Here is a 23,818-nt window from a genome sequence, read left to right as displayed (position 1 = left end):
TATGATATCTATTTTCTCTGAGTTATGTTCACAATGGGTGACAGAACCTCTTGACCGGTTAAATAGGTCCTAAACCAATTTAGAACTGGACCAGAGTGGACAGGCCACCTCTCTAGTCTGTCCAGAAGGACATCATGGTCAACAGTATCAAAAGCAGCACTTAAATCCAAGAGTAGGACAGAGAGCTGTTTGGCATCTGTGTTGGCTCTAAGATCCTTTACCACTTTAACAAAGTCTCTGTGCAGTGGTGGACACAATAAACAGATTTGAATTTTTCTCAAATACAGTTGGTACTTAAAAAATAATTTAGCTGTTTGAAAACCAATTTCTTCAGAATTTTGCTTAGAAATTAAGGTTAGAGATTGGCCGCAAAATTGCTAAGAGCTGAAGAATCTAGATGACTTTTCAGAAGGGGTTTCAACATGGCAGTTTTTAGTGCAGTGGGTGAAAGGGCCTGTGAACAGGGAGTGATTAACAATAGCTTGCACTTCTTCAGATATGCAATTAAAAGCTCTTTTGAAGAGGGTTGTGGGGATAGGATCGAGATGGCAGGTAGAAGGCTTAAATTGTGGCATCCTGAGCATGTCTGCGTCAATCAGAGAAAATCACTCAATAGTGCCTTTATGTGGTAGACCAAGGCACATATCATCAAACTTCTCACCAGGTCTTGATTAACTGATACACATTGTTTGCTATCTTACCTCTGAAATATGCCGCAAAGTCATCAAATTTAAATATATCTACCTCAAATACCTCGTAGCTCTGCACATTGATCTGGTACTGGTACTCCCTGTACCAAATGTGCATCGTTGGGAAGGGCTCGTAAACAAGCATTTCAGGGTAAAGTCTACACCAGTTGTATTCGGTGTATGTGACAAATACAATTTGATTTGATGTATCAGTTTATCCTCTCATGTTCTAATTTGATTGCAAAAACAAGCTGGTAATGCACTCACAATTACCTAAACTAACTTCAACATAGATGGTGTAATTATGAATATACTGTACCTAATATACTGTATGAATATTATATAAATCAAAAAGTGGGATTTCACTTTGAGGTGGATACTATCACAATCAAATCTAATATATATCTAATTTATGTGTATCTTTATGTTGTTACCACTATTGGAGGTCAAAGGGAGCAGTCGCACACTTTACTAGTGGTTCCCATCAGAGGAGTGCTGGAGGTCAGGGGTCATTCTAGACAAATGGACAGTCAGCTCCATGGTGGACAGACTGGTCAAAGAGAGAGCGAGAGAGAGAGGAGAAACAGCCTAGTAACCGCTCTTCGCTCCTCTCCCCCTCTTACTCCAAGTATCCCATTATATCTCTCTCTATATACAAGTTCCTGCCAAAATAAAGGAAGATCTTGAGTAAAAGAGGGATACAAAGTACATTGAAAGCAGGTGCTTCCACAGATCCAGAGTTATTTAAGCAATTAACATCCCATCATGTGTCAAAATGCTCAGTTTACCATTATTTTGAGGGGTCTCAAAGGCTGTGTGTGTGTGTGTGTGTGTGTGTGTGTGTGTGTGTGTGTGTGTGTGTGTGTGTGTGTGTGTGTGTGTGTGTGTGTGTGTGTGTGTGTGTGTGTGTGTGTGTGTGTGTGTGTGTGTGTGTGTGTGTGTCAGTAATCAGATCTCAACCTAAATGAATACTTATGGGAGATTCTGGTTGCCTGGCTACCTAAACTCCTTGCTCTGGCCAAACACTGCGCCACACCCACGGATGTTAATTTCTTCTCCACAATGAGTCTGGATCTGAGTACCTCCCAGATCAGTTCTAGGCTGTCTGATTGGTCCCAGAAACCGATGGGTTGGGCCAGAGCCAGAACACACATGGATAAAGCGGTGTTTTCGAAAATTCCCTAACCCTAATTCATCATTGGCTTTGATTCTCTGATTGGTTAGAGATGATCCAATTGCTGATGAAATTATTTTGTACAACCCTCATTTTGACATCACCACAAATGACTTAAATGATGGTATGTATGTAGTAAACATAGAGCAGCGGAAGAATGAAGTTTAAGTCGTCAGGCAAAGATTCTGGAGCGGCGCCTGGGACAGCATTTTCCAACCGCCATTAACAAAACACCAAATTATAAACATTCTTGTGGTAGAATGGTGTCGCAGACACTTGTAGAATCTATGCCAAGGCCCATTGAAGTTGTTCTTGTGGTTAGTGGTGGTCCAACGACCCTATTAACATACTTTATTTGAGCATTTATCTGTATATGGCTTTCTCTTTCTCGTCCTCTATTTCTGTCTCTCTCTCTCTTCAACAATAGTATTCAGTAGTCCATGTGTTGAATCAATGAGGCTAGTTGACCTGAAACAACATGCTAGCTACAGTACATACACAGCATAATATAGAGCAGAATCACAGTTATAAATCAGGACACTATCATGCCACCATGTTCTTTGTCAAGTAAATATTCTAAATAATCCTCCCACAACAGCAGTGTGGCGGAGTGAATTTCATTTCACCTCCTACCTGATTATAGTTGCTGTATAAACCCCTCTTTTGACAGAGTCTGCTTCACACCTCCGAGCCACATAACCCATCAAGTGAGAACAGTTGGAGAGCTCATTTACTGGCAGATGTGAAATGGTCATGTGGGCTTTTATAATCACTCATATCTCCATCTCCCACTTCATATCTGTATATACATATATATATATATATATATATATATAGAATGTGCGTGTTCATGTGTGTGTGTGTGTGTGTCCAAACAATGTGTGCGTGTGCATGTGTGTGTGTGTGTGTCCAAACAATTCTCCCCTCCTAATGATGGCTCTAAACTGTAAACAGATCATCTGAACACATTAGCCAGGCGTTCAATAGAGACTGGTTCTGCCAATCACCTCCATTTCATACCTAACCACTAACTCTCCCCCTCTCCGCTCAATGATCCGCTTAGCCACGCATCTAAGTAGCTCGCAATTCTCTGCCGCAAATCTTCTTATTTACAAATTATTTGAGGGGAGAGGAAGGAGGGCGGTGGAGGGATCTATTGTTCTGTGTGTGTAGTGTCAGGCTTTTCTGTGTTATTGACAGGCTCTTTTTCCTGAAAGCATTTAGAAAGTTGTTGTGTGAAGGACTGGGAGTATTTATCATTTTAGTCTGCTGTACATACTCATTAGATACTAAACTGCTGACTTCCCCTCCATACATACAACCCTATGACCAACACCACTGACCTTACCTTCGCTCAGTTTATCAGAGCTTCCAGAGGTTATACCCTTTTGATGAACACACAGTAGAGGCTGACTGGAACAGATGAGCGATACATATCCTCCTATTCTAAATCAATCAAGCCTCCAGGAGGACTGTGCAAAGCGCATACAGTATGTTTAGATAACGGTATACAGGCAACATATAGACAGCAATTCTAGATATGGATACTGACATGATGTCTTTTGGGAGATAAAAAAAATCAGATTGTTATTCTTGATTAACACAATGTCCACAGCCAAAAGCTGAAGGGGTGGGCCCTGCTTGCCTGCCTGCCTGCCTGCCTGCCTGCCTGCATGCCTGCATGCCTGCCTGCTTGCTTGCTTGCTTGCCAGCTGCTGATGTCTCTACCTCCACCAGGCTCCAGTCTTTATCCCATAAACAGTGACAGAATGTGATGAGATATATATATATATATACACACTACCGTTCAAAAGTTTGGGGTCACTTAGAAATGTCCTTGTTTTTGAAAGAAAAGCTCATTTTTTGTCCATTAAAATAACATCAAATTGATCAGAAATACAGTGTAGACATTGTTAGTGTTGTAAATGACTATTGTATCTGGAAAGAGCAGTTAATGGAATATCTACATAGGCGTACAGAGGCCCATTATCAGCAGCCATCACTCCTGTATTCTAATGGCACGTTGTGTTAGCTATTCCAAGTTTATCATTTTAAAAGGCTAATTGATCATTAGAAAACCCTTTTACAATTATGTTAGCACATCTGAAAACTGTCGTGCTGATTAAATAAGCAATACAACTGGGCTTCTTTAGACAAGTTGAGTATCTGGAGCATTAGCATTTGTGGGTTTGATTACAGCCTCAAAATGACCCTTTGCCTTGATGACAGCTTTGCAAGCTCTTGCTATTCTCTCAACCAGCTTCATGAGTTAGTCACCTGGAATGCATTTCAATGAACAGGTGTGCCTTGTTATAAGTTAATTTGTGGAATTTCTTTCCTTCTTAATGTGTTTGAGCCAAATAGTTGTACTGTGACAAGGCAGGGTGGTAATCAGAAGATAGCCCTATTTGGTAAAAGACCAAGTCCATATTATGGCAAGAACAGCTCAAATAAGAAAAGACAAATGACAGTCCATCACCACATTAAGACATGAAGGTCAGTCAATGCGGAAAATTTCAAGAACTTTGAAAGCTTCTTCAAGTGCAGTCACAAAAATCATCAAGCAATATGATGAAACTGGCTCTCATGAGGACTGCCACAGGAAAGGAAGACCCAGAGTTACCTCTGCTGCAGAAGAAAAGTTCAATAGATTTAACTGCACCTCAGATTGCAGCCCAAACAAATGCTTCACAGAGTTCAAATAACAGACACATCTCAACATCAACTGTTCAGAGGAGACTGCGTGAATCAGGCCTTCATGGTTGAATTGCTGCAAAGAAACCACTACTAAAGGACATCAATAATAATAAGATACTTGGTGGGCCAAGAAACCCGAGCAATGGACATTAGACTGGGGGAAATCTGTCCTTTGGTCTGATGAGTCCAAATGTGAGGTTTTTGGTTCCAACTGCTGTGTGTTTGTGAGACACAGAGTAGGTGAATGGATGCTCTCCGCATGTGTGGTTCCCACCGTGAAGCATGGAGGAGGAGGTGTGATGGTGTGGGGGTGCTTTGCTGGTGACACTGTCTGTGATTTATTTAGAATTCAATGAACACTTAACCAGGATGCATACCACAGCGTTCTGCAGCGATATGCCATCTCATCTGGTTTGCACTTAATGGGACTATCATTTGTTTTTCCACAGGACAATAACCCACAACACACCTCCAGGCTGTGTAATGGCTATTTGACTAAGAAGGAGAGTGATGGAGTGCTGTTTCAGATGACCTGGCCTTCACAACCTCAACACAATGGAGATGGTTTGGGATGAGTTGCACCGCAGAGTGCAGCCAACAAGTGCCCAGCATATGAGGGAACTCCTTCAAGGCTGTTGGAAAAGCATTCCCCATGAAGCTGGTTGAGAGCCAAGAGTGTGCAAAGCTGTCATCAAAGCAAAGGTTGGCTACTTTGAAGAATCTAAAATCTAAAATATAGTTTGATTTGTTTAACACTTTTTTGGTTACTACATGATTCCATATGTGTTATTTCATAGTGTTGATGTCTTAACTATTATTCTACAATGTAGAAAATAGTAAAAATAAAGAAAAACCCTTGAATGAGAAGGTGTGTCCAAACTTTTGACTGGTACTGTATATATTACAGTATAATAGAAGCACATAATTAGTATTATTAACATAAACATTGAATGTTACTATTCTTCCAAATGGTCTTACATGTCTTTCCATTCCATTTACTCCATTCCAGCCATTATTATGAGCCGTCCTCCCCTCAGCAGCCTCCGCTGATGTTAGCTGTATACTGCGTTGTGTCCTCAAAAAGGATAACTCTGTCCTATAACCCTAACGACGTGTAAAGCAGGATAACACCGTCTTTAAACAGAGCAGGGAGACCTTTCACAACTGTAGCCAAAATAAATCTGCTCCTTTAACAAGCCTTCCACTAATCGTGTGTTTCTGCTCTAGTAGAATAAAGCAGTGTTCATACACTGGCGTGAGGAGACGCTTTCCGCTGTCAGTGGTGCTGAAACTTTCCCTCTGGGCCTGCAACGTATAGCCGGCATGGCCGTCCTAGCGAGGCATATAAGGGGTAGTTTGAAGATTATAACTTTGTGAACACAAGTGTAAGTGTATAGAAAGCATATCTTCAGGCAGAAAGATTATCCGGGGGCACACACAGAGATGGATTACCAAGGGGGAGGAGGGAGAGTGTAGTTGAAGCACAGACGATATGGAGGACTTAATGCTTCCCGACAACTCTCCCCGTTCTACTGTTAGTGAGACAGCGCTGTCAGATTGACGCGTGGTAGCAGCAGAGGCCCAGCTTGTTGCCATAGTGGCAGCTTGTGCGGATGCTGTGTGCATTTCAATCAGGGCCTCCGGTGAGCACGTGCATGTGTGTGTGTGTGTGTGTGTGTGTGTGTGTGTGTGTGTGTGTGTGTGTGTGTGTGTGTGTGTGTGTGTGTGTGTGTGTGTGTGTGTGTGTGTGTGTGTGTGTGTGTGTGTGTGTGTGTGTGTTTCTGAAAAACTGACAGGCTACAGTTACAGTGGACGGGTGAATACAGTGTGATGTATAATTCCTTAGCGGGATAAAGTGAATGACAGAAATCACATGAACGACTGTGAAGCAGTGAGCGGGTACAGATAATTGTATACGGTGGCTTGCGAAAGTTTTCACCCACTTAGCATTTTTCCTATTTTGTTGATTTACAACCTGGAATTAAAATAGATTTTGGGGGGGGGGTTCGTATCATTTGATTTACACAACATGCCTACCACTTTGAAGATGCAAAATATTTTTGGGGGTGAAACAAACAAGAAATAAGACAAAAAAACTGAAAACTTGAGCGTGCATAACTATTCACCCCCCCAAAGTCTATACTTTGCAGAGACACATTTTGCAGCAATTACAGCTGCAAGTCTCTTGGGGTGTGTCTCTATAAGCTTGGCACATCTAGCCACTGGGATTTTTGCCTATTCTTCAAGGCAAAACTGCTCCAGCTCCTTCATGGGTTCCGCTGGTGTACAGCAATCTTTAAGTCATACCACAGATTCTCAATTGGATTGAGGTATTGGCTTTGACAAGGCCATTCCAAGACATTTAAATGTTTCCCCTTAAACCACCAAAGTGTTGCTTCAGCAGTATGCTTAGGGTCGTTGTCCTGCTGGAAGGTGAACCTCCGTCCCAGTCTCAAATCTCTTGAAGACTGAAACAGGTTTCCCTCAAGAATTTCCCTGTATTTAGCGCCATCCATCATTCCTTCCATTCTGACCAGTTTTCCAGGCACTGACGATGAAAAACATACCCACAGCATGATGCTGCCACTACCATGCTTCACTGTGGGGATGTTGTTCTCGGTGTGATGAGAGGTGTTGGGTTTGCGCCAGACATAGCATTTTCCTTGATGGCCAAAAAGCTCAAATTCAGTCTCATCTAACCAGAGTACCATCTTCCATATGTTTGGGGAATCTCCCACATGCCTTTTGGCAAACACCAAACATGTTTGCTTATTTTTTTCTTTAGGCAATGGCTTTTTTTCTGGCCACTCTTCTGTAAATCCCAGCTCTGTGGAGTGTATGGCTTAAAGTGGTCCTATGGACAGATACTCCAATCTCCACTGTAGAGCTTTGCAGCTCCTTCAGGGATATCTTTGGTCTCTTTGTTGCCTCTCTGATTAATGCCCTCCTTGCCTGGTCTGTGTGTTTTGGTGGGCGGCCCTCTCTTGGCAGGTTTGTTGTGATGCCATATTCTTTCCATTTTTTAAATAATGGATGTAATGGTGCTCCATGGGATGTTCAAAGTTTCGTATATTTTTTTATAACCCAATCCTGATCTGTACTTCTCCACAACTTTGTCCCTGACCTGTTTGGAGAGCTCCTCGGTCTTCATGATGCCGCTTGCTTGGTGGTGTTGCAGACTCTCGGGCCTTTCAGAACAGGTGTGTATATATATATACTGAGATCATGTGACAGATCATGTGATGCCTAGATTGCACACAGGTGGACTTTATTTATCTAATTACGTGACTTCTGAAGGTAATTGGTTCCATCAGATCTTATTTGGGGGCTTTATAGCAAAGGGGGTGAATACATATGCAAGCACCACTTTTCTGTTTTTTTGTGTGTTTTTTTACATTTTTGAAACAAGTCGTAACCGGCCTAGTGTCATCCGGGTTAGGGGCGGCTTGGCAGGTTGGGATATCCTTGTCTCGTCGCGCACCAGCGACTCCTGTGGCGGGCCGGGCGCAGTGCCCGCTAACCAAGGTTGCCAGGTGCACGGTGTTTCCTCCGACACATTGGTGCGGCTGGCTTCCGGGTTGCGCTGTGTTAAGAAGCAGTGCGGCTTGGTTGGGTTGTGTATCGGAGAACGCATGACTTTCAACCTTCGTCTCTCCCGAGCCTGTATGGGAGTTGTAGCGATGAGACAAGATAGTAGCTAGTAAAACAATTGTATACCACGAAATTGGGGAGAAAAAGGGGTAACATTTTAAATTTAAAAAATAAAAATTACAGGTTGTAATGCAACAAAATAGGAAAATTTCCAAGAAGGGGTGAATACTTTTGCAAGACACTGTATGTACAGTTACAGTGCCCCCTGAAAACTGCTGATCACATTTCCTACCCTTTTACACATGTGTTCTTTAGAACAGTGAAGGCCTTCAGGGCTACGCAAGTGCACAAGGTAGCCTATATACATGTGCAATACTATACACTGATAGCCTACCCTATGTTTTTCTATAGGCCTATACAGAGTCTTGCCTTGGAGTCGACATTGGAAGAGATGTGCTCAGTTAGAACAATGCATTTCTTTAAATGGTTGCTAATAGTAACGTGTCAGGACTCACAGCGTACAATGAAAGGCAAGATCAAACACAATCATGTATCCTTTGCCTCACGCTGCTGGCTGTCACCATCATTGCTAACTGTGTTCAATGGTTGCGTAGGCATTGACAGCACGGCACTCATATTCAACTACATGGCTTGGTTGGTTAGGGTTCTTTCTGTTCATAATCGACCAAATCATACTTCGAGAAATGGACTTGTAAATATAAGTTTCAATGGATGGGGAGTTTCGCGCGCATTTCGTCAATCAGGATTCATCCTTATTTTGATTGTGTCTATAACAAGAATGGGTCTTGTGTTGATGTCGGCCATGAATAGGCCTATATGATCCAAATATCTATGTAACTAACATTAATGTGAGGTAATGATCAACAAGGGCCCCACATGGTTGCCAACTGTTGCAAGAGTTTTGACTGCATGCTCTCTCGTTCTCTCTCTCTCGTTCTCTCTCTCTCTCTCTCTCTCTCTCTCTCTCTCTCTCTCTCTCTCTCTCTCTCTCTCTCTCTCTCTCTCTCACACACACACACACACACACTAGGTTTATTATGCAAACTTAGAAATATCAGCACCATGGCAACAAGTTCCACCAATAATTTATTCTCCAACATAAATGATTCACCAACAACCCGGTACTTTGGTATGAAGACATAATCGGACACTGCTATTTGGAAATGCTGTTTTTCCTCCATGGCAAATTTGAAACAAGGTCCACAAATGATGATCAAATCCAGCTATGCGAGGATAATTGTGGGCTATATATGTTTATATATGGACTGCAGTTGTACTCGTCTGCTGTCGGATTATTCTACATGGAAATCATGCATAAAGGTTTCGAGGACAAAATAGACAAGGCAATGTCCCTAGATGTGATAAACAACACCACGCAAAGGGGTAGCAGTCATTGAGGGGATGTGGCTCCGGGGCGCACGAGCTCACTCTAAAAAGTCTGGGACAAGAGGACCCGTGGGGTCACGGCAACACGTCCACTAGGAAGTATACAAGACAACTATGGCACCCAGCCATGAAATGGCAACAGTTACAGAGTTAGGGAATAGCTAGGCTACTACATCAAGACAGTAAGAATGTTTAACAGAGAAAGAAAATAACAATCTTACCAAATCTTAAAACGTGTGGCATCCCGCGAGAATATCCCACACATAGTAATAGCAGCAGTAGAAGCCTGACGGTGCACCTGAATCTCGCTTTACTTATGAGCGGGGAGGTAATCTTCATGATGTCTGTGTGATGCCACACTATTTATTCCCTGGATCGGTAGATTCCCCCGAAATGTTTCTTTTGACGTTAAGCAGGGTGACGGCCCACGCGCAAGATCACGGCATGGTCAGTCAGGGAGAAGGTATCATTCGTTTCCCCAGATCCATTAGCAAGCGCTGCGTGTCCAGCTCACTGCGCCAAGAAACAACCTTCCCACTCAGCTAACGCTGGGGCATCCATGTTAGTCTGGGCAAATCCGGGAGAAATCCATTCACGGGCGGTCTGAAAGAGAGATGGACATGAAAAGAGGGAGAAGGGGGTTTTGAGTTGCCCAGTCAAAATCCTGTCTCTAGAGACGAACGCTGGCGCGCTGGCAGAATTGCAGCAGACTAGCGAGCCTAAACCTTCCAGGCCGTCTCAGCAGGCTGAAGCTAGCATTCTGCTGCACTGCCGCACAGCATCTGACGTCGAGCCAAGATTAGTGTGAGCGCGAGCGAGGAAAGATTGGGTATATTTCGCAGGTGCTGCCGAACACACATCGCTTCAGATCCATATCTGACATCGAAATGGCCATCTTTCCCCGGGTGTCTCATGCTGGCACCCGGTACTCTCGCTATGTTATTCAGGGTTTTGCTCGGTTCATTCAATGGCCGTGGCTGCTGCCAGTGGACTGGTGCCATGCCCGAGCGGTTTTAAAATCAATCGTTGGTGTTAAAAAGATTGCCTCTCTAGATCGGAATTGCTCAGCCTTGGAGTCGTGTGAGAGGTTTGTGAACCAAAACTGTCACAAGTCCAATTTTGATGAATAGCCTATTGCTGAGCTAATCATTTTTTTCACAGAGCTATCCTGTCACTGAGAAAGACTTGCTTTTCGATTTTCTAGTTCTGCTAGTTTTGGCATTATACACTCTTAGAAAAAAGGTTTAGAATAGAACCAAAAAGTGTTATATTTCTTGCTTCATATATGGCACCCCTAAATATTATATTTAGAACCCTTTTATAGGGTTCTATTATCAGAACCCTAGGGGTTCTTCTTCACTGAACCACAATTGGTTCCATATAGGGTTCTATATGGAACTAATTTCACTTCTATATAGAACCTTTGAGAGTGCCATATATGATGCAAGCATAGAACCCTTTTTGGTTCTATCCAGAACCTTTTTTCTAGGAGTGTACTGTTAGACAATTGTCAATAACATGGGCTGAAGAATATAGCATTGTAGAACTTTCATTTAAAAATGTATATTCGAAGTTGTGAAATAGATGTATTCTCAGCTCATGTAATTAAAACGTTATACAGCCAATATCAAAGTAGGCTTGTTGTTCAATTACTTGTGAAGTTCTACAATTAGAATGCCATGATTTTTTGTCATCAATTAACTTCAAATTTCAAGAATCTGTGTTCTGTTTCATAGGCCTAAGCCTAGGAATATGATTACAGATGACAATTATATTGTCTTGAGTCGTTAAGTTGTTAAGCAGAGTTTTTAAGATATAGATAACACCTAAAACCACTTTAACATTGTATTTGTCATACAATCTAAACCCCAGGACCATAAAGGGTACGACATCACGCTGGTAACGGACAGGACTAGCCTATTCTACACACAGTCCAAAAGTACAGGCAACTGTTATTAAAGACTTGGATGTCATGTTTATCTCTAAAAGCATAATACTGTTTCATTCATGTCATATAGATAGATAGATGAATCATTAGCATATTATTTGTATCATTAGGTCTATTCAGTAGATGCAATATATTTGTGTTCCTTTTCACTAAACCCACGCCAGGTGTAGTTGTATTCACCTTCACTGGCCATATCTGTTAGATTGTGCAGCGTGGATTTAAGCACCATGGACAGCGTCGCGGTAACCTTCGAACACAACGCGAATTAGACCTAACTTTACATATAGCCCAACCAGTGTTTGGTTGAGGATAAAATTAATGTTTCTTTGTCTTTCTTTTTTTCACTTTGAAAATTCAGAGTTGCATATAGCCTTTGTCGTCATTTAATTAACAGCTCCCGAGAGCATTCGACAAGTATTTCCGAACAGGAGAGCTGCTTGCGTCTGCGTTTCGAGACGCCCGAGAAATATACGAGGGGCTGTGAAGCACCTTTATTGCAGTCCGTGTTTGAGACTGCTGCACGAGAACCCGGGTGGATTTTCGATGGTGTAGCCTCCAATGGCGTCACTAATATTTTCAAGTCATGCAAATTGACTCAATCAGCTTGACTGAAAGTAAGACAAACGCCTACTTAATAACTCCTTTCTTTCTCCGTTTGACAAACCGACCCATTATCTGTTTTTCCAAAGACTGGTGTGATCGGATTCATTCTCTTATGTAAAGCCATATGATGTCTCGTTTAATTCCTTGTGTAACTTGCACATATGGCTAGGTATTTAAATGTTGACTTAAACCCGGAGTGCCGTTCCATGTCCAAATATGGGTAAGAAAGTGTCTTTTCACTCTCCCTCAATAATAAATAATACAAATGTGCCGAGATGACCCAGTGAAAAGACAACGGTCGACAGGGATTTATGGTGATTCAAATGTAATTAACCTATAGTGCCTAGGTGTCATAAAATGTACATTAAATGGGGTGACGGATATGGATAAATGCTTCCGAGGTATTTTTGAGGATAAACGCGGTGACTTATAACTGTTTACTTGTTTATAAAGAAACAATATACGCCTCGTTTCTATTTAAACTAACCCGTTCCAATATATATATTTTTCCATCTAGTTTTGGAATACCATTCAGCTGACCGAGTATGAGGAAATTACGCATGGTCCTTCTGTAGCACAGTTGGTAGAGCATGGCGCTTGTAACGCCAGGGTAGTGGGTTCGATTCCCGGGACCACCCATACGTAGAATGTATGCACACATGACTGTAAGTCGCTTTGGATAAAAGCGTCTGCTAAATGGCATATATTATTATTATTATATATTCATGAAGATAAATAAAATTACACTGAAATGTTTTGTATTTTTTTCTTCGGCCATTACTAAATGAAAACATTGTCAATGTCATATTTTAACTTTTGTAGGCTATGTCAAATGCTTTAAAACGTTATACAGATAAAGCCAGTGGCGCGCAATGAGCGAATCAGTTGGCACGGATGCCATTTGTAAACGCAAACTATTTCAGCAGAGATTCTTATACATATCCCAGTTTAACGACCAGCCTTTACTGGTTACTTTGTAAGAGTTCTCCAAATAGCAATTTGGGCATCATCGGTGCTGTTTTATGGCACTGTGCAATTAACCATCTATCATCTGATCATGAACTTGATTTAAGGCTGTGGTGCGCGCGGGTTATGTGCTCATCAGCTGTGGAATTTACATGCGCAGCCAGTCGGTTCCTTTCCACCCAGCCTGATTATACATTATCTATGGATCATTCATAAAGCGGATAACTTCAACGCCACTGTCAGCCACCATTTGTACGGTATACATTTAATGACCCCATTAATGTATTTTCAACCCCACGACATTGTATGCATCAGCAACGAGAGGAGGGACTCGAGAGGGGACACGCATTTTAAATAGGAGTCGAAGGAAGACATACAAGTATCTACAGGGTTTTGTCCTATTAACTAACAAGTCGTAACCTTTTAAGACATTTTCATTGTTTCTACTGGCAGAGGTGCGCAGAGCGCACATTGACACGACGCGCCGCATTCCCAAAATATAAATACAGCATTCAACTTCAAGTAGGCTGTAAATGAACCTGTGTAGATCGGGAGGCTTAGTGTGATGTATAATCGTCACGTTTTGTGTAATTTCTTCGATAAAAGAGACGAGGTGGATAGTTTAATTCTCTCACTTCTGTCTCACCTGTAAAATCCTACATACTAGGCATTCGAACCTTACACGCCCAAGCAGAGGGGAGTACAAGCTGTTAAATTGCACAAATAACGGAAAGACAATAATACAAATATAAAAAAGGATGCGACGCTTACCTTCGATTAGAATGAGCTGAGAAAGTAGTTGATTTGTTCCGATAGAGAGACGAGCCAGATCGGTTCCTTCAGACTCGCGTCTTGCTGCGCTCCGCTCCGGCCGTGGGGAAGACACGCCTCCTGTTGGTCGAAAAAACACACTGCTTAAAGCAACAGGGGACCTGCACAACGATCGATGGATGGACCCGACCCAGCGCCCGGTGGATCTCCAAGTCGAGGTGAGGTGAGACCTGTAGCATGGGGAACAGGGGAATCAATGAATGAATTATTTCATCCATACCACTGAATTCAACTTCTATGCAAAACGGTGTGTGAGGATTTATTTGAGCTTTAATTGATCAAATGGAAAAACAATACGAGGATGGTGCGTATCAAAATGTTAAGCCTCTGGGAGTGCCATGTAGGACAAGTATAATGGGAGTGCCATGTAGGACAAGTAAATGGGAGTGTCATGTAGGACAATCGTAATGGGAGTGCCATGTAGGACAAGTGTAATGGGAGTGCCATGTAGGACAAGTGTAATGGGAGTGCCATGTGGGACAAGTGTCATGGGAGTGCCATGTAGGACAAGTATATTGGGAGTGCCATGTAGGACAAGTGTGATTGGGAGCGCCATGTAGGACAAGTGTGATGGGAGTGGCAGATGGGAGTGCCATGTAGGACAAGTGTAATGGGAGTGGCAGATGGGAGTGCTATGTAGGACAAGTGTAAGGGAAGTGGCAGATGGGAGTGCCATGTAGGACAAGTGTGATGGGAGTGGCAGATGGGAGTGCCATGTAGGACAAGTGTATGGGAGTGGCAGATGGGAGTGCCATGTAGGACAAGTGTAAGGGAAGTGGCAGATGGGAGTGCCATGTAGGACAAGTGTTTTGGAGTGGCAGATGGGAGTGCCATGTAGGACAAGTGTAATGGGAGTGGCAGATGGGAGTGCCATGTAGGACAAGTGTAAGGGAAGTGGCAGATGGGAGTGCCATGTAGGACAAGTGTTTTGGAGTGGCAGATGGGAGTGCCATGTAGGACAAGTGTAATGGGAGTGGCAGATGGGAGTGCCATGTAGGACTAGTGTAATGGGAGTGGCAGATGGGAGTGCCATGTAGGACAAGTGTAATGGGAGTGGCAGATGGGAGTGCCATGTAGGACAAGTGTAATGGGAGTGGCAGATGGGAGTGCCATGTAGGACAAGTGTAATGGGAGTGGCAGATGGGAGTGCCATGTAGGACAAGTGTAATGGGAGTGGCAGATGGGAGTGCCATGTAGGACAAGTGTAATGGGAGTGGCAGATGGGAGTGCCATGTAGGACAAGTGTAATGGGAGTGGCAGATGGGAGTGCCATGTAGGACAAGTGTAATGGGAGTGGCAGATGGGAGTGCCATGTAGGACAAGTGTAATGGGAGTGGCAGATGGGAGTGCCATGTAGGACAAGTGTAATGGGAGTGGCAGTGCCATGTAGGACAAGTGTAAGGAGTGGCAGATGGGAGTGCCATGTAGGACAAGTGGGAGTGGCAGATGGGAGTGCCATGTAGGACAAGTGTAGTGCCATGGGAGTGGCAGATGGGAGTGCCATGTAGGACAAGTGTCATGGGAGTGGCAGATGGGAGTGCCATGTAGGACAAGTGTTATGGGAGTGGCAGATGGGAGTGCCATGTAGGACAAGTGTAAGGGAAGTGGCAGATGGGAGTGCCATGTAGGACAAGTGTAAGGGAAGTGGCAGATGGGAGTGCCATGTAGGACAAGTGTTTTGGAGTGGCAGATGGGAGTGCCATGTAGGACAAGTGTAATGGGAGTGGCAGATGGGAGTGCAATGTAGGACAAGTGTAATGGGACTGCCATGTAGGACAAGTGTAATGGGAGTGGCAGATGGGAGTGCCATGTAGGACAAGTGTAATGGGACTGCCATGTAGAACAAGTGTAATGGGAGTGGCAGATGGGAGTGCTATGTAGGACAAGTGTAATGGGAGTGGCAGATGGGAGTGCCATGTAGGACAAGTGTGATGGGAGTGGCAGATGGGAGTGCCATGTAGGACAAGTGTAATGGGGGCCATGTAGGACAAGTGTGATGGGAGGCAGATGGGAGTGCCATGTAGGACAAGTGTAATGGGAGTGGCAGATGGGAGTGCCATGTATGTAGGACAAGTGTAAGGACAGTGGCAGTAGGACAAGTGTAATGGGAGTGGCAGATGGGAGTGCCATGTAGGACAAGTGTAATAGGAGTGGCAGATGGGAGTGCCATGTAGGACAAGTGTAATAGGAGTGGCAGATGGGAGTGCCATGTAGGACAAGTGTAATAGGAGTGGCAGATGGGAGTGCCATGTAGGACAAGTGTAATAGGAGTGGCAGATGGGAGTGCCATGTAGGACAAGTGTAATAGGAGTGGCAGATGGGAGTGCCATGTAGGACAAGTGTAATAGGAGTGGCAGATGGGAGTGCCATGTAGGACAAGTGTAATAGGAGTGGCAGATGGGAGTGCTATGTAGGACATGTAGGACAAGTGTAATAGGAGTGGCAGATGGGAGTGCCATGTAGGACAAGTGTAATGGGAGTGGCAGATGGGAGTGCCATGTAGGACAAGTGTTATGTGGCAGATGGGAGTGCCATGTGGCAGATGGGAGTGCCATGTAGGACAAGTGTAATAGGAGTGGCAGATGGGAGTGCCATGTAGGACAAGTGTAATAGGAGTGGCAGATGGGAGTGCCATGTAGGACAAGTGTAATAGGAGTGGCAGATGGGAGTGCCATGTAGGACAAGTGTAATAGGAGTGGCAGATGGGAGTGTAAGTGTAAGGAGTGGCAGATGGGAGTGCCATGTAGGACAAGTGTAATAGGAGTGGCAGATGGGAGTGCCATGTAGGACAAGTGTAATGGGAGTGGCAGATGGGAGTGCTATGTAGGACAAGTGTAATAGGAGTGGCAGATGGGAGTGCCATGTAGGACAAGTGTAATGGGAGTGGCAGATGGGAGTGCCATGTAGGACAAGTGTAATGGGAGTGGCAGATGGGAGTGCCATGTAGGACAAGTGTAATAGGAGTGGCAGATGGGAGTGCCATGTAGGACAAGTGTAATAGGAGTGGCAGATGGGAGTGCCATGTAGGACAAGTGTAATGGGAGTGGCAGAAAACTATGTGGATGAAACGATAATTATCTTGTGCAGTATTTCAAAAACTGTAATAATACGTGTTTAATATCAGGACATTTAGGTCAGTGAAAGTTCAAGAAGTTGGGATGGAATCTAGCTCATTGCCTGCATGCATCAACTATATGACGCGGTTTATGCTTGCTGTGTAAACAGTGCCTCAGTCTCATATTCTGGTAGATTGGAGAGAGAGAGTAAATGAGGGTTGCAACAACCCTCGGGGGAAATGACTGCTATTTCTCCCTCTGTCAGTGAAGTACAAAGCGTACAATTTACCGCGGCGACGGAGCGCATCCCTGCCCCAACGCTGACACTGCGCAGGGGCGCACAGGGCGAGAGTTGCGTCGGGATGGGAAAAACGTGATCTGAGGCCACTGAGTGCTGCCGAAATGAAAGGAATCTTTGATTCCCCACTCCCCAGCGCGCAGCATAAAAGTTGGATTGTGGGGACGAAAATAAATAGTCAATGACAGCCCTGTGATCTGGTAACAAACCCCACCACTCTCACCCATGATGAGCTGCAGAGGCCCTCACCCTCCGGGTGTGTGTGTGTGTGTGTGTGTGTGTGTGTGTGTGTGTGTGTGTGTGTGTGTGTGTGTGTGTGTGTGTGTGTGTGTGTGTGTGTGTGTGTGTGTGTGTGTGTGTGTGTGTGCGTGCGCGCATGTGCGCGTGCGTGTGCAGTGGTGTAAAGTACTTAATTTAAGTACTAATTAAGTCGTTTTTTTGTGGTGTCTGTACTTTATTTATATTTTTGACTATTTTTCCTTTTACTTCACTACATTCCTAAAGAAACAAGAAAAAGAAATCCCTTACTCCCAAAAGTATTCATTTAATTATTATTATAATATTTTTTTTACCTTTATTTAAATAGGCACGCCAGTTAAGAACAAATTCTTATTTACAATAATGGCCTACTTGTGTCCTTTTCTATTAAGCAATCTTGACTTTTACTCAAGTATGACAATTGGGTACTTTTGCCACCACTGTGTGTGTGTGTCATGTGTGTACCATGTCGTGCGGTTTGTGTGTGTGTGTGTGTGTGTGTGTGTGTGTGTGTGTGTGTGTGTGTGCGTGTCAGACCGGTGGCTCTTTGCCTCACTCCTCTCTCCTTAATTACGGCCTGTCTTCCATGCCGAGAGAAAATTCATTATTCATCTAATCTGCCTGAGGAAATAACAAACAACATAACACACAATCAGCAAAATACACACAACACTACACACAACTACCTAACCACAAAAACCGATTAACACACATGAAGTGCAACTCCCATGTCACCAAAAACACATACAGATGGCGCCGATACAGATGGCAGCTTTGCTTCTAATCCTTAGGAAACTATGCAGTATTTTGTTTTTTTACGTAATATTTTTTTTACGTTGTTAGCCCAGAAAACCTTGAAGTGTTATTACATACAGCTGGGAAGAACTATTGGATATCAGAGAGACGTCAACTTACCAGCACAACCAGCACCACGACCAGGAATACGACTTTCCCAAAGCAGATCCTTTGTCTGCACCTCCTAGGGCATTCAGACTGATTCCAGAGGCCGACCCAAAACAACGCCGCCGGAGGAGAGGATGCCAAGGCGGGCTTCTAGTGAGGCTTCGGATGTACGCACACCACCCACCGTTTCTGAGTATATTACTCAATAATGTCCAGTCCCAAAGCCAAAGAAGTCAGGGCAAGAGTTGCTTTCAAAAGAGATATCCGGGGTTGTAACATACTCTGTCTCACGGAAACATGGCTAGCTTGGGACATGCTGTTGGAGTCAGTACAGCAAACAGGATTTTCAGTGCATCGCGCCGACAGGAATAAACATCTCTCCGGTAAGAAGAAGGGTGGGGGTGAATGTTTCATGATTAACGACTCATGGTGTAATCACAACAACATATAGGAACTTAAGTCCTTTTGTTCACCTGACCTAGAATTCCTCACAATCAAATGCCGACCGTATTATCTCACAAGATAACTTTCCTTGGTTATCATCCCAGCTGTGTATATCCCCCCGCAAACAGATACCAAGACAGCCATCAAGGAACTTCACAGGACTTTATGCAAACGAGCGAGCAAAACACGCTCGACCATTGCTACTCTAACTTTCGCGATGCATACAAGGCCCTCCCCCGTCCTCCTTCTGGAAAATCTGACCACTCCATCTTTTTGCTCCCCTCCTATAGGCAGAAACTAAAACAAGAAACAAGAAGCACCCATGCTTAGGTCTATCCAACGCTGGTCTGATCAATCGGATTCCACGCTCCCAGATTGATTCGATCACGTGGACTGAGATATGTTCCGGGTAGCCTCAGAGAACAGCATTGACGTATACGCTGACTCGGTGAGCAAGTTTATAAGGAAGTCTATAGGAGATGTTGTACCCACTGTGGCTATTAAAACCTTCCCTAACCAGAAACCGTGAATTGATGGCAGCATTTGCGCAAAACTGAAAGCATGTACCACCGCATTTAATCATGGCAAGGCAACTGGGAATATGGCCGAATACAAACAGTGTAGTTATTCCCTATGTAAGGCAATCAAACAAGCAAAGTGTCCGTATAGAGACAAAGTAGAGTCGCAATTCAACTGCTCAAACACAAGATGTATGTGGCAGGGTCTACAGACAATCACGGATTACAAAAAGAAAACCAGCCCCGTCGCGGACATCGACATCTTGCTTTCAGACAAATTAAACAACTTCTTTGTGCGCTTTGAGGACAATACAGAGCCACCGACACGGCCCGCTACCAAAGACTGTTGGCTCTCCTTTTCCGTGACCGACGTGAGAAAAACATTTAAACGTGTTAACCCTCGCAATGCTGCCAGCCTAGACAGCAAGCCTAGCTACGTCCTCATAGAATTTTTCAGACCAGCTGACTGGTGTGTTTACGGACATATTCAATCAATCCCTATCCAAGTCTGCTGTCCCCACATGCTTCAAGTAGGCCACTATTGTTCCTGTTCCCAGGAAAGCCAAGGTAACTGAACTAAATGACTAACGCCCTGTAGCACTCACTTCTGTCATCATGAAGTGTGCAACTGGGTCAGGACCCTGTTCAGGACCCTGTGCAACTGGGTCCTAAACTTCCTGACGGGCCTCTCACTCAATGTCAGCAAAACAAAACAGATGATCGTGGACTTCAGGAAACTGCAAAGGGAGCATCACCCCTTTCCACATCGCTGGGACAGCAGTGGAGAAGGTGAAAAGTTTTAAGTTCGTCGGTGTACACATCACCGACAAACTGAAATGGTCCACACACACAGACAGTGTGGTGAAGAAGGCGCAACAGCGCCTCTTTAACCTCAGGTGTCTGAAAAAATGTGGCTTGTCACGAAAACCCTCACTAACTTTTACATGTGCACAATCGAGAGCATCCTATTGGGCTGTATCAACACCTGGTACGGCAACTGCACCGCCCACAACCGCAGGGCTCTCCAGAGGGTGGTGTGGTCTGCACAATGCATCACCGGGGGCATACTACATACCCTCCAGGACACCTACAACACCCGATGTCACAGGAAGGCAAAAACGATCATCAAGGACGATAACCACCCGAGCCACTGCCTGTTCAACACGCTTCCATCCAGAAAGCGAGGTCAGTACAGGTGCATAAAAGCTGGGACAAAGGGATTGAAAAACAGCTTCTATCTCAAGGCCATCAGATTGCTAAACAGTCATTACTAGCACAGAGAGGCCTACCTACAGACTTGATATCGTTGGTCACTTTAATAAATGGAACACTAGTCACTTTAATAATGTCACTTTAGTAATGCCACTTTATGAATGTTTACCTATCACAAATTAATTATCTCATACGTATATACTGTATACTGTATCCTACACTATCTATTCTATACTACCTATTGCATCTTAGCTGCTCTGTCACTGCTCATCCATATATTTTATATTTATACACCACCGTTCAACAGTTTTAGAACACATACTCATTCAATGGTTTTTCTTTATTTGTATTATTTTCTACATTGTAGAATAATATTGAAGACATCAAAACTATGAAATGGCACATATGGAATCATGTAGTAACCAAAAAAGTGCTAAACAAATCAAAATATATTTTATATTTGAGATTCTTCAAATAGCCACCTTTGCCTTGAGGACAGCTTTGCACAATCTTGGCATTCTCTCAACCAACTTTATGATGTAGTCACCTGGAATGCAGTTCAATTAACAGTTGTGCCTTGTTAAAAGTACATTTGTGGAATGTCTTTCCTTCTTAATGCGTTTGATTCAATCAGTTGTGTTGTGACAAGGTAGGGGGTATACAGAAGATGGCCCTATTTGGTCCATATTATGGACAGCTCAAATAAGTAAAGATAAACGACAGTCCATCATTACTTTAAGACATGAAGGTCAGTCAATACAGACAATTTAAAGAACTTTGAAAGTTTCTTCATGTGCAGTTGCAAAAACCATCAAGCGCTATGATGAAACTGGCTCTCATGAGGACCGCCACAGGAATGGAAGACCCAGAGTTACCTCTGCTGCAGAGGATACGTTCATTAGAGTTACCAGCCTCAGAAATTGCAGCCCAAATAAATGCTTCACAGAGTTCAAGTAACAGACACATCTCAACATCAACTGTTCAGAGGAGACCGTGTGAATCAGGCCTTCATGGTCGAATTGCCACTAAAGGACACCAATAATAATAAGAGACTTGCTTGGGCCAAGAAACCCGAGCAATGCACATTAGACATTAGAAATGTGTCCTTTGGTGTGGAGTCCAAAGTCCAAAGACTTTTGGTTCCAACCGCAGTGTCTTTGTGAGACGCTGTGTGGGTGAACGGATGATCTCTGCATGTGTATTTACCACGGTAAATCATGGAGGAGGTGGTGTTATGGTGTCGGGGTGCTTTGCTGGTTACACTGTCTGTGATTTATTTAGAATTCAAGACACACTTAACCAGTGTTGCTACCACTGCATTCTGCAGCAATACGCCATCCCATCTGGTTTGGTCTTAGTTAGACTTTCATTTGTTTTCCAACAGGACAATGACCCAACACACCTCTAGGCTGTGTAAGTGTCACACCCTGATCTGCTTTAGCTGTCCTTGTGCTTGTCTCCACCCCCACCAGGTGTCACTTATTTTCCCCGGCGTATTTATCCCTGTGTTTCCTGTCTCTCTGTGCCAGTTCTTCTTGTTTGTCAAGTCAACCAGCGTTTTTGTTTCTCAGCTCCTGCTTTCCCAGTCTCTCTTTTCTCGCCCTCCTGGTTTTGACCCTTGCCTGTCCTGACTCTGAGCCCGTCTGCCTGACCACTCTGCCTACCCCTGACCTTGAGCCTGCTTATCGCCTGGTAATCATCAAGTTTGCAGATTGGACTCTGACCTGGTTTATGAACTCTCGCCTGCACCCGACCTGCCTTTTGCCTACCCCTTTTGTCATAATAAATATCGGAGCTCAACCATCTGCCTCCTGTGTCTGCATTTGGGACTCGCCATGTGCCCTTATAAGGGCAAGGGTTGTTTTATCAAGAAGGAGAGTGATGGAGTGCTGCATCAGATAACCTGGCCTCCACAATCCCCTGACCACTGAGAGAGGGAAAAGCAGCCAACAAGTGCTCAGCATATGTGGGAACTCCTTCAAGACTGTTGGAAAAGCATTCCAGGTGCAGCTGGTTGAGAGAATGCTAGGTGTGTGCAAAGCTATCATCAAGGCAAAGGGTGGCTATTTGAAGAATCTAAAATATATTTGGATTTTTTCAACACGTTTTTGGTTACTACATGATTCCACATGTGTTATTTCACATTATTAATGTATTCACTATTATTCTACAATGTAGAGAATAGTAAAATAAAGAAACCTCCTTATTTGAGTCTGTGTTCTTAAACTGGTAGTGTATATTCTTATCCCATTCCTTTACAAGAGTGTGTGTATTAGGTGTTGTTGTGGAATTTGTTAGATATTAGGTAGTTGTTGGGGAATTGTTAGATATTACCTGTTAGATATTGCTGCACTGTCGGATCTAGAAGCATAAGCATTTTGCTACAAATGTGCTTCAACAAAGTACTGAGTAAATGGGTGGTGATATTTCCGTTTTTTTTATAATACATTTGTAAAAAAATCTAAAAACCTGTTTATGCTTTGTCATTATTGGGTATTGTTTGTAGGTTAATGAGGGGGGTAAATTATGTAATCAATTTTAGAATAACGCTGTAATGTAACAAAATGTGGAAAAAGTCAAGGGGTCTAAATACTTTCCGAATGCTCTGTAAACAGGGTGGGACATCATGCCAATCCATCGACCAAGGAGGGAGATGACCACTGTAACGCACACGCCTTCTCTTTCCCTTCCTTACAATAGTTGATATACTGTATGGACTGTTAATCTCTGACTCCATCTGACTCTTTCTCTCTCCTGATAGAGAGAAGAGGCTTGAACCTGACAGGGACAACACTGGGCCATTTCAACATATTTTTCCGTTTTCAGCTTCTGCCAGCCAAGTGCACTCATGCCATGCTATACCCACCCAATTCCTGCCTACCCATGGCATAGCTGTAATCGATAGGCCTGATACTTTACCCTTCATATTAATACCATTCAATACAAACAGCAAAGGGTCATAAGCAATTTCATAAATACCATTTTCCATTCCTCATCATCGGAGAATGATTGCTTTTAGCACTGCGTGTTATTGTTGCTAGATTGCACAGCTCACTGCCAATAGTGATTCAGAGAGGTTTCTTCCTATTATGTTGGATAATGACACAGGTATGTGTCCGTACCTGTGATAACATCATCAGATGCTTCAGATATAAGCCATCTCAATGACTAAAGACACAAACGACGTTGGCGAGCTCATCTACTGAGTCTCAGTGTATAACAT

The 23,818-nt window shown here is 43.6% G+C and overlaps 1 protein-coding gene across 1 annotated transcript in view; it reads right to left on the bottom strand.

Annotated features, from left to right (window-relative positions):
- The window catches only part of LOC118367756 (glutamate receptor ionotropic, kainate 2-like), a 301,405-nt gene extending 287,295 nt beyond the window's left edge, over positions 1-14,110 (bottom strand). Inside the window, exons 1-2 of the mRNA XM_052489092.1 lie at positions 13,847-14,110; positions 9,780-10,161 (exon numbers count right to left, since the gene is read on the bottom strand). Of these exons, the coding sequence (XP_052345052.1) occupies positions 9,780-9,897 (118 nt within the window). The 5' untranslated portion in view covers positions 9,898-10,161; positions 13,847-14,110. The remainder of the gene's footprint in view (positions 1-9,779; positions 10,162-13,846) is intronic.
- Positions 14,111-23,818: the final 9,708 nt, after the last annotated feature.

This window comes from Oncorhynchus keta, chromosome 31 (genome assembly GCF_023373465.1).
Source record: "Oncorhynchus keta strain PuntledgeMale-10-30-2019 chromosome 31, Oket_V2, whole genome shotgun sequence".
NCBI lineage: Eukaryota > Metazoa > Chordata > Actinopteri > Salmoniformes > Salmonidae > Oncorhynchus > Oncorhynchus keta.
The sequence above is the reverse complement of the archived record's forward strand: the minus strand, read 5'-3'. Positions and strand labels throughout refer to the sequence as shown.